Source organism: Balearica regulorum, chromosome 1 (assembly GCF_011004875.1).
Source record: "Balearica regulorum gibbericeps isolate bBalReg1 chromosome 1, bBalReg1.pri, whole genome shotgun sequence".
NCBI classification, from domain to species: Eukaryota; Metazoa; Chordata; class Aves; order Gruiformes; family Gruidae; genus Balearica; species Balearica regulorum.
Window position 1 is genome coordinate 53,028,920 of NC_046184.1, and position 11,543 is coordinate 53,040,462.

At 40.9% G+C, this 11,543-nt stretch overlaps 1 protein-coding gene across 4 annotated transcripts in view; it reads right to left on the bottom strand.

Moving 5' to 3' along the window:
• BLTP3B (bridge-like lipid transfer protein family member 3B) overlaps positions 1–10,430 on the bottom strand; it is a 57,972-nt gene extending 47,542 nt beyond the window's left edge. For 2 of the 4 annotated variants that reach the window (XM_075749389.1, XM_075749416.1), the window contains exon 1: positions 10,207–10,430. In XM_075749389.1, coding sequence (XP_075605504.1) covers positions 10,207–10,250 — 44 coding nt within the window. In that variant the 5' untranslated portion in view covers positions 10,251–10,430. Of the gene's footprint in view, positions 1–432; positions 638–2,675; positions 2,823–10,206 lie in introns of all 4 variants that reach the window. The other 2 variants (XM_075749399.1, XM_075749407.1) reach the window with 2 other exon arrangements.
• Between the last annotated feature and the right edge of the window lie 1,113 nt (positions 10,431–11,543).

Genomic DNA, 11,543 nt, shown 5'->3' on the forward strand with positions numbered 1-11,543 from the left:
GCTCATTGATCTTAACGTAAGAACAAAAACACACACAAAACTAAAAAAGAACACATTTAAAGTCAATAAAAGGAAACTCTCATTACAGAACATCTTAATACCCATGAAACACCAGGATAGAATAGAATAGAATATCAAAAGCTTAAAAGAAAAAAAAAAAAGGCAGTCATGGTAGGGTTTGTAGGTAGACAAACCTACCTGTTTGTTGGTACCTTTTATGCCTACGACATAGTAGGATTAACCAGACACACTCTGACACAAAAACTTAAGTTCTTTACTTAAGAATATTCACAGTATATTAGGTTGAAAATAAACACTTGTGAAGATAAATTTTAATATTTCTGGACAAAAAAAAAAAGCTGCCACAAAGAACGACACTCTCAGAGTTTCCACCAGGAAGAAAGCATTGCCATAGCACTGTAAAAATCTCACCACCACTGTTAACAGCCACTGGGTAACCAGTAGGCGAGTCTATAGCAGACTATTCTGGTGGTCTGAGAGGGTGTCCTCCAGCCTTTATCCAGAAGTCAACTATAGCAGCAACGTTGTGTCCTGTGTGGATTCCCAAATGCCATGTAGTTTCCTCCCAAGAAGGCCCTATCAGTAGATGAACTGCAAGGGCTACCACTCCCTCATTCTGCAAGCTACAGGAAATCACAGGTGACTCCTAAATGGTAATACCAAGTGCCGCAGCCACACCTGGTACCAGACTTTTCAAGTACACCTCTCACTACGTACAATGCCTGACTGGCACCTTCCTACACCCGCCAACATCAATTTGTACACGAGAAGGGTATCACCCCTTCACCCACAGGTAACATGGCCTGCGTGCTCTATTTAATCAGACCTTGAACTTTGGTAGAATTGTCAGGTGTGTATTTGGTGGCTGAGTGCAAGAAGGAGAACCCTGCATGGCCTGCTGGATGTCCAGCATGGAGAGGAACTGCTGCACAGCATCTTGCAAAGGTGCTCACGGGCCAAACTCTGGAGCAGAACAGGACATTCCTCTGTTTGCACACGCAGCCTGGACCTACTGCTCTCAGCTGGCCATGAGTTATAGCATACTAGACAAGTCCAAAACACGACCTACAACCCTACAGCTTCAGGTGGGACTTTTCAGGCTATTATACTGGACCTGAACCACCTAACACTCAGCAGGCCTTTTGACTTACCACAGCCTAAACAAAGATCCTCCTTCCCAGACAAATCACTAATTAGGACCCTGACCCAACGATGAGCCCATACTTGTGTAACGGATCTGGTGCAGTGTCACGCCATCCCCCTTATCTCTCCCATCCTAGGAGGTGGGGTGCTGAATAGTACATCTGCTTTGCTGATGCTTTCCAAATATTTGCTCTCATTTCATCACTACGCAGAAGGGCTTCCACGTGGACTCTTACTCCAGCTAACCTCCTAAAGACAGCTTAGTACAGTCACCCATTCACTCTAAGAACTATTCCCTACCTTCTCAAATACTGACATTCCTACCAACTGTCTTACCTTGACAGTATATAAAGCTTCCTCTAGTTAATTCTGTAATAATATATGCAGGAAATTATTTTCTTTCTATTTGGAAAAACTGTATTGGTTGCTCTTTGGGTACAGGCAGAACTGAAACAGCTGCTGTCATCAATGGCTGTTACCTAATTGTGTGTCATGCAGCAGATCTGCCCAGATATAGCCAAGCACTATGCATAAACGATGCTTACTGCATAAGTGATGACCATCTTGTAAGCAAAATATCGCTCAAGTAATTTCTGTTTCAAACCTCAAACTGACCAGTATTAGCTTTTCTATTCCATGAGTATTTTCACATATCATTTACACAAGCATAGAAATGGTCAGCACTATCAAACCCAAAAAACTTGTTTCAAACATGACAATCCTATACACAGCAGATCTTAATGCATACATTGAGTACAAGATAACATAAAATCCTTAATATACTAAGACATATGTGGCAAGCTATATGCAACTTCCATATTGCAGGCAGCAAAAATACATCACATTAAGAATTTGCTTATACTTGATAACTATTACACTCGGTCAAAATACAACATTCTGCAACTCATGCAAAGAAAAGCTACTTGATGCACAATAATTTTATAAATTTAAAATCAAGAAATAACGGTGCAGTGTAAAAGCATGAAAACATTTGCCTTTTGGAAACTGCAGCATTTATTTACATATATCTTTTTAATGCCAACTGATCAGATATCATAGCAAAGTAAGATTTTTTTTATAAGACATTAACTATAAGGACTCAATTAAAAAAAATCAGCTATTCTTTTATGTAAGCTAGTTAAAAAGCTGAGCAATCCTTCAAATATCTCTCAGAGGTAATAAATATGAAGTTATGCAAAGCAATTAAGTAGGTGAAAATTACACAACAGCAAATGTCAAATAGTCTAAAGGTGTTGGGAAACACCTAGAAGATTGCATTTAGATTACACATAAAAGGTATGCTCATAATGGGATTGCTGGTTTACTTCACAAACCAAACACACAGCTGCATAGCGAACAATTATTTTTTGCAGAATTGTTAAGTTACAAGAACAAACAGAAGAGAGAGAAAATCCAATTAACATTTTATAGAGCTCACTTCACTCCCAAATTTGTATAAATGCATACCACCTCTTACATTTACTCTAGAAAGGTGGGAGAGGGGAAGTTACCTGAGGGCAAGGTATTCAGACAAAAGGCCCCTATTCCTGGTGAAAGCAAGTGGTCAGTTGCCACGGCTTCTGAGAAGCTTCTGGTACTCATTTTGGTAGTAAGGATATTCACAGCAAACCAATCTCCACCAGAGCCAGCTGGGATCGCTGCAGGGAACGGGACACAGGGGACACACAAGGGATCAAGTTCAAGGGGAAAAAGGAGTAATACAATAATGTAAGAGAGTTTTAGCTAAAGAGAACTGCAGTTACAACAGTTTGTTACACATATGACATTCTAGAACTAAAAAGGAAACAGATCTGTGTAAAATACTTGATTCCCATGAGAATATCCCTTGCTGTCTGATACTACAATACTGCAGCCACATTTAAAATTTTCTCCATAAGCTGTTCATTTAATCATGCAGAAAAAGTCTATATAATATAGCCAAGTGGTTTCAGAGATACTCAGTAAGTATATTTGGAATGCGAGAAGGAAGACTGCCGGCAGATGCGGCATAAGAGGTTTTTATTTTGTTTTGAAGTGGGAGACAATTTTTCAGTTTTGTTCTGCCTAGCCTAAGATTACTCGGCCCACAATATTCGTTCCCATTCACGGTGTCTCAACCTCACCTATTCAAAATTCACACCAAAGAAACGTGACTCTACAGACGTAAGAGAACGAGACTTCTTGGATTTGGTTTTGTCTTTGGGACAGTGCTACAAAGACCTGCACGCATTTGACACCCTGACTTTTCAGGCCATGACATTTTAGCATATTAAGCTTCTCAAAAATTAAAAATTAGAATCTTTAACTTGGCAAACCATGTGGTAATTTAAAAAAATACATTTTTGGTTAACTGTGTTCACTTTGAACAGATGCCTCAGCCTAAACAGGGAGCAACTACACCATGAAAATTGTTCCAGAAGTAAGCAACCACATAACTTCCAGTTTCTGGGATAGCTGGATCCCAAGGTTGCTTCCTTAGGAGTCAGGTAACAGAAGCAGCCAAGTTCTCTGAGAAAATAAAAGTTCTGATATTCTCAAGCTATATGGTAAGCTGCATGGCAGAGCAGCCACAAAATCTGTGCTGAGGGCATTCTTCATACAGCAAGGCTCCTATGTCCACACAGGGGAGCCTGGAAGTACTGAAAGCCACAGCTTGAGTTGGAGCTTTTTTCTTACTTTCCTCTCCTCTTTCTTCTCATGAAAAGAGGAGAGAATTAAGAGAACTGAACCCTGATAAGCACCAGCTCCAGGTGTACAGAACAACTCCTGTGGGAGCTACCAGATTGAGAAACCTGGGTTCTCCCGCAAGCAGCCAAAACCTAGATGTGTTGTGTAATTATTTGTTAGCAATTATTCTCATGATTTGCCAAAAAAAAAAAAAAACCAAAGTCTATGAAACAAATAATTTTGTGTAAGCCTTTATAATTCCATTATTGTTTCATCAGAAATTATCTAATCTCCTTTGCCCAATCTGCTTGTAGAAGAAAGTTGAAAATAAAACTAAATACACTTTAACAAGCACCTCTCACTCTGACAGTTATTTACTACCTACTTTTATACCCCTTTGATACAAAAAACCCCAAAAAACAACAAACCATCCAACCAAAAAAAACCCAAAAACATCAACACCAAGGCTTCGGCAGGAGAAACACCAAATTTAAAAAAAAAAAAAAGTAACTGTGGGCTTTGTTTTGATTCTTACATACTCCATAATCATTTAGCATAAGACACAATTTTATCCTCTCAAAGGCTTTAAGTACCCTTTTTCCTGAGAACGCTTCACACTAGTGTATCAGCTACTTGAACATGAAGTAATCTTCAACACCATTCTCATTTTGAAACCTATTTCCCAGTAAAACTATTCTGAGAATCATTTAAAGAAATGTATTGCATACTATACAAGTATAATGCTGCTGATTAATTCCTATTGATTCTGCAAATGCATTAATTTTAATTATGTATAAAATAATAACACCTCAGCCAGAGGTGTCTGACCTCAACAAAACTTCAGCAGAACTTTAATTGTAGAAATAGTGTCTGCAGAATCAGCATCCAGATTTATAATACATTTTCAAAAATAAAAAACTGGAAGTAAAACTCTGTAAGTTTATTTTATTAATCCAAATGCTACTGAAAGAGACTTAAGAGATCTGAGATGTAACGCAAGATTTAATATTAAATCTTAATTAATGTGATGATTAAGAATTCTACCAGCAAATACATTATTGCTGGTTTAGCTCCAAAATACCATTTCATAAAGCACTACAGCAGTTTCAGTTCAGCCTTTTGGAAGATGTTCTGTTACAGAAGCTTTAAACGTAACACGATGCATGAAGCTAACAATAATAGACGTGAAAGCTTTTTATTTTTGCTGAAAAAAAACATTTATTGATTCCTTTATGCTCATCAGAACACTATCAACACATTCACACAGACAAAACTGTTGGTATGAAGTCTCCACTTAAATTCCCTTATGTTTGAAATTCAATAGTTTTTGTATTTAAGAAATACAGGATTATAATGAAACTTTAAATTGTTCTTTCTCCTTATTCTCTTCTGCCATCTCAAGCAGTTCTGCTTTACTACTGTCCTTTTTCAGACTCATTCTTTCACTAGGTGCAGCATGTTTAAGATAAACAATATGCTAACACTTTCCATAAGCATTCAGATTCAACACAGATTCATTCAGAACAATGTAGATTGCTATGTCTACATTGCATTTTGTTATTTTCCCACATACTACACAAGCCAACATGCTCTGTAAAATCTTCAGTACAAGCAAAGACAGAAACTGTTTTACACTTATTCTAGGAAGAGTACACATGTGTTCTTTGGCTGGCTAAAATAACTGGATAACTTTCACAAAACTGAAGTGACATAGAACTGAACTAAAAAAAAAACCCTGAAAATAAGCAAAAATTCTACTACTTTTACTACTAGTAGAAGTTTCAAAGTTCAATAAAACAATTTTTGTCATTTAGTTACAGGAAGGAATGAGCCCACTCTGGCCAAAGGTGTTACACTGGTAGATTCTAAAACGCATCATCTCACATCTCTTGAGATGGCAACCAAACAGACATGTCTTACTAGTATAAAAGCAGGGTGATATGCAAGTCATATATTCAGGTAGGACATGTATCAGTGAAGTCGTACCGGATGATGTAGGATATCACCGTTTATAGCAGGATCAGCCAATTCCTGATACCCATACAATTAGTATGCTACCCTTTGTAAAATCAATCTTCTTATGCATTTTAGAATTATCTCCCAACTAGGAGGTGAAAAAAAACTTATCACAAAACTTACTGCAATTTTCTTCTATTGAAATCTTAGTATTTTCACATCTTTTGCTTCAGGTGAGCAAAAGCAAAGAAGGTCTAAGTTCATGCAGAACATTAACTAATGACACAAACTGAAAACGATTTGGGTTTCTGCCATACCAAACACTTCTAAATTTCCTACTGTTTTCTTTGTGAAAATAGCAAATAAGATTCAAAGGAAGAATAGAATTTTTTTAAGTTGAAGTATGTGTTATCATTGGTAAACTAAGAGTTAATATCTAATTGAAATGAAGAATGTCATATTCTGTGGGACTAGTTAACTCAACCTAGAGGCAAAGTTTGTAAGCTTTCCTTCATGTTTCTTAGACATATTTTGACAAACAAAACTGTGTTTCACAGAAAGGCATGGACACTGAATATACTCACACAGAAGACTCAGACCACTTATTAAGTAGAAAGGGAATTTCAGTCAACGATACTAAAACCCAAAACAAAAACAGCCCTGAAAAAAACCCTTATGTAAGTCTGTGTCAGTAATACACAATCTCTGTCAATATCTTGGATCCAAACAACTCGATATTCAAAGCCCTGTGGTGATGATCCCCTTATAACCACAGATAGTGTAATACGAACACTACTGTGACCTTGCATAGCGCAATCTAGAGTCCTACTGGAAATCTTTAACACCGCTGTTTTATACACTTGTCTACAACATCTGAGGAAAAAGAAGTAACGCTGAAGGGTATCTCCTATTATCATAGCAGAGCAGTGCACAGAAAATTTTGCAATAAAAGGTGCTGTTCAACAAGAAATCTCTCACCGGTGAAAACATGTAACAGCACATATGAAGATTCAACACAAGTTTCAGTTCACTGGGGAAGACCTTGACAGTAAGCGATCCCAACGTTACACAGAAGACTCCTAGGCACAGTGTCTCATTCCCACCTTTGTAAAGGATGCCACCAGTATCCAGATACCTCTTTCATATTATGAAATAAAGACGCTCCACCATCTGCATTCACAAAAAAAACACTTAACACAATATGGAGTTGACAAAAATTCAAGCCTCCAAATGACAAACTCATCTCTTCAGCTTCACAGATAGCATTGAGTTTCACATCCTATGTCAAGCACCACATAATCTGAAGAATAACAAAAAAAAAAAAAAATGTATTTTGACCCCACCCTTCCCTCCCCATTTTCTTCTACAGCCTTGGAGAAGAGCAGCACATGTTGAAGACAGAGGACATAGCTTATATTTTAAAAGTTTTTAAAGACTGAGAAATCTAAAAACTCATGACCAGATCCTGACAAAAGATACAGGTTTGTTATAAGCCGAGTAAGTTCGTTCTACTACCTTCACTGTTCTTAAGCTGTAACACAGCAATAATAAAAATCTTTTACAAAGGTAAAAAGTCATTTAGATACCAAAACTGTTCCAAAATACAGTTTGGATCTTTCTCTTCTTCTTGTTTTCAGACCTTAAAGATTCATAGCTGTGTACAAATTTTCCCTAGCTAACAAATGTAGAATGATAAGGCTCCTTCATAACACCAGTGTTCATATCAGTTCATCTAAAAGCACTGTAAACTGCTAAAGGGAAACTACAATGCTGAATAACACAATGCTCTTAAATTTGTATATAACCATGACAAGTATCGAGATAGTAAGAAAGTTGAAAATCGATAACACATGAGTAACAGATATTGCAACAATCTTCATGGCAAATATTGCTAAATCAATGATGATTTGGGGGAGCTAGACAAGGTGACCTCTAGAGATCCTTTCCAATCTCAACCATTCTGTGATTTGTGGCAAACAAAAAAGTACTTTTCTGTAACTGAAGGTACAAGTTCATATCTTCTATTTGTTCTTCGAAGTACATATTAGATTTGGCTTTGTTCAAACATAAAGAGAAATACAATCATCAAAAATGAAAGTAACAGGATAATTCTTTACTCTCCTCCTTTTCTATATATGGACTTCTTCCAATACATTTTAATCCTGCCACTAATACCTGCTTTGTTGAACATGACAAACAGGCATCAGTTTTGAGGAACTATGAAAATTGCAGAACAGGAACCAATATAGTAATAGAGTGCAAAGTGAAAGTGTCCTTTAGCACCCTTTGTATTCCTTATGTATTTGGCTAAAATAAATAGAAATTAAAAACAGTGTGTGAAGGCTACCTTAATCATGTTCTTATAAAACATATTAAAGAAAATCCTGAAATAAAAGAACATTATCATTTTTGTTGAAAAACCAAGTTTCTGAAATTTAAAAAGCTACCAGATTTACAGGTGCTTGTGCCACCTGAATTCTGTTTTCTTGTGTAACCAACTTCTGCAACCACTGAAGCACCAGTTCTGCAGGAAGAAAAGATATTATCTGATCATGTGATTAAGAACACCCATAATAAGTGGCTTAACAATAATACTGTCTATATTTTAGGTAGCAAACACACTCTTTTAGTGTCAACATAGTGTGGATCATGAGCCTCAACTTCAACTTGCAAACCTCAGATTGTTAGATATATCCCATAAGCTTTTTAAAAATGATGACACTTGTCACAATCATTTGATGTAGTCTTGTTGAATAGGCCTTATCACATCACACAAGAAAGCAAACACATGTTTATCAGCATTAAAAAGTACTCAATTCTAATCTATTCACCTGTTTATTTGATAAACTAGACAATAGACAGCTCATGTTACTTATGCCTAGTTCCCAAACACATTTTAGGCTTTAACCTGCAGCACAGAGACTAGAGTTAACTTCTCTTATGCAGCTCGCTAAATACAACTGCGGGAAGTGAGCTATATCAGTCAATTAAGTCCAGTGATTCCATGCACATTTCTGATTAGAAAACTGACTCAAGCCTGATGACATCCTCGTATTGCATTTCCATTCACAGAGCGCTGTTATTTTCATGTGAAGACAAGATTTCTTTACCAGCAATCCCAGCTACAAAACTCAAGCGTAGGGTGGAAGGGAAAAATTATTCTACTATTGCTTCATATATCATCTTTAGGGGGCAGATATCAAAGGATTTGGAATGAGAGTTGTGTTTTCCCTCTGCATCATCAACAGACGACAATCTGTAATTTCATTTTGTTTGATTTTCTCTATTTATTAGCACTGATGAAAATAAACACCTTTCCAAAATACCATACAAAAATAGAAGAAACCACTTTGAAAAAATAAGCAAATAGGGGACCAGTATTTCAGGTTATATTTTTTTAATTTATAAAAGTAAGCTCTGAAGAGTAACAACCCTATAGTATCATGACGGATCAAGTACCTAACAGGTTTTTTGTCTCTCTTTAGAAAACGGGAGAAATGTAGTGTGGGTTTTTAAAATGTTATCAATCCAATTGTGTGCTTTCTGCAGTTTTTCCACCTTTCAAGCACACGATATTAACAGCTACAAAATTTTACAGTAGGGTTTTGGCTTGTTTTTTGTTTTAACCCACGAGGCACGCTAGAACTCATTTCATCCCGTTGCGTGCACCGGAACGCCTCTCTTTTGTTACCCGGCCTCACCTGCGTGTGCCAGAGCTCCGATGTCACGACCAGACCTGCAAGGCCGCACGCCCCGCTCCCACACCCCAGCCAGCAAAGGAACGGGGACAGCTTGTGTAAACACGTGTGTGTGTGTGTGTCCCCGGCCTTTCAATTACGACGGGATTTGGGGTTTCCCCTCCGTTCTTTTCCACTCCCCCTCGCACACTTTCTCGCCGCCACGGGCTGCTCTGGGGGGCGCCCCGCGGACCCCGTCAGCGCTCCCCGCCGAGGGGCTGGGCCGCCGCCTCCCAGGGGACGCGGGCTCGCTGCCACGGCAGCCCCGGCTCGGCGCCGTGCGGCGGGCTGCGGGGGCGGGCACCGTCTGCCCGGCGGGGAGACGACCGGAGCCCGACGGTGACTCACTCGGTGACTCCCTTCTGCGCCAGGCAGACCGAGCCCCCTCCTCGCCTCGGGCGGGCGCCTGCGCGCCACCCTGCGACAGCGGGCACCGAGCGAGGGGGCTAGGGGCTGATGATGCGGCTGTCACCGCCGGACAGCCCCACACAAGCAGCCGGCTGCCCCCAGTCACCCCGAGGAGGCGGCTCTAGCTCCACCCTCCGCGGGCTGAATGAAGCCCGGACCCCCACGCCCCGCACAAGGCCCCGGGGGCCGCTCCCCGACCGGAGGCGCGGGGCCGGGAGCTGCCACCGCCCCCCACCCCTCCCTCCGCCTACCTGGGGCACGGCGCCCCACTGACCTGGAGAGATGCTTCAGGATCTGTTTCTTGATAATCCCCGCCATAGTTGCCTGCTGGCCCGCGCCCCTCACGACGACCGGCCGGGACCTGGGACGTGCCTCATCCCTCCGCCTCCCCCTGCCCGAAGCGGGGAGAGTGCCGGGAGCGAAACCGCTGTGTCCGCTCGCACTCACTCGACGCCCGCCGCCATCTTCGTTGCAGCATCGCCTAGTGACGGGGGGCGGGGGCGGAGCCACCGCGGGGGGCGGCAGCCCCGGGCTGGCGGAGGCGGGGAAAGGGTGCCTCCCCTCCTCCGGGGGAGGGGCGCGTCTGCTGACTGCCGCAGCCGGGGTCTTCCTGGTCAGCGCCGCCGTGCCCCCTCAGCGCCCGCAGCCTCTGTCCGCCGCAGGCCGTACCGCTCGCCTTTTCTCCGCTCTCCTCAGCCAGGTGCTGCTTTCATCCCTCTTCAGCCTTCCATCTCCAAAACTCTGACAGCATCTGTGTCCCCGCCTGCGGCTCCATCCCTCCTCCCGCCTGTGGAGTTTGTCCCTTGTGGGCCCGGCCTCTCCCTCACCCTTCGCACCTTGAAAATCTGTTATAAATTGCCACTAAAAGGTGTTATGTGTAACAAATAAAACAACAAAAATAGATCTAGTATGTAGCAAGAAATCCTCTTAATAAAATGTGTACTACCTATGTGTGCTAATACTTGGTGTTAGTATCTGCACATCATGCTCCAGTGTCAGAGCTGCAAGTGACTGGCAGAGATCATTGACAGAAGCAATATTAAGTTAAGTTTTTCAGATAAACTCCATTATTCTAGCTCTTTTGTAATACATTCACCTTGATTAACTGAGACAGTTATCCTTTTTATACCTCTTTTATAAGCAAAATTCACTTCCAGCTACAAAAAGCAACCCTAAAATTTGTTTCCATCTGGCATCCCCAAAATCATTCCAAAATGATGCGCCAAGCAAGCAAACAACCCCAGAAGCAAACAGTTCGACCCTGCCAGCTGTCCTTCCAGAGGGAGGTGTGATAGAGAGAACTAACACTTAAGGGAAATGGCAGGACCATTAACTAGCTTAAGCCACATATCTAGTAATCTTAACCCTTACGTAAGATGTTTTAACAAGAACTAGTGTAAGGAAGGGTCAAGATGACCCATTGCTCTGCTTGCATTTTTGTAACCAATCACAAGATAAGGAGGTAGTAAATCAGAATGGAATGAACACGGAGGATTCTCTGCTAATGAGGAACCGGTCTGAGTAAGTTTTGTGGTGAAGGTGAAAAGTGCACAGTGAGGAAGACATACGGCCTTCATCCCTAAGACCCCGGCCCATGACCACCAAGAGGCA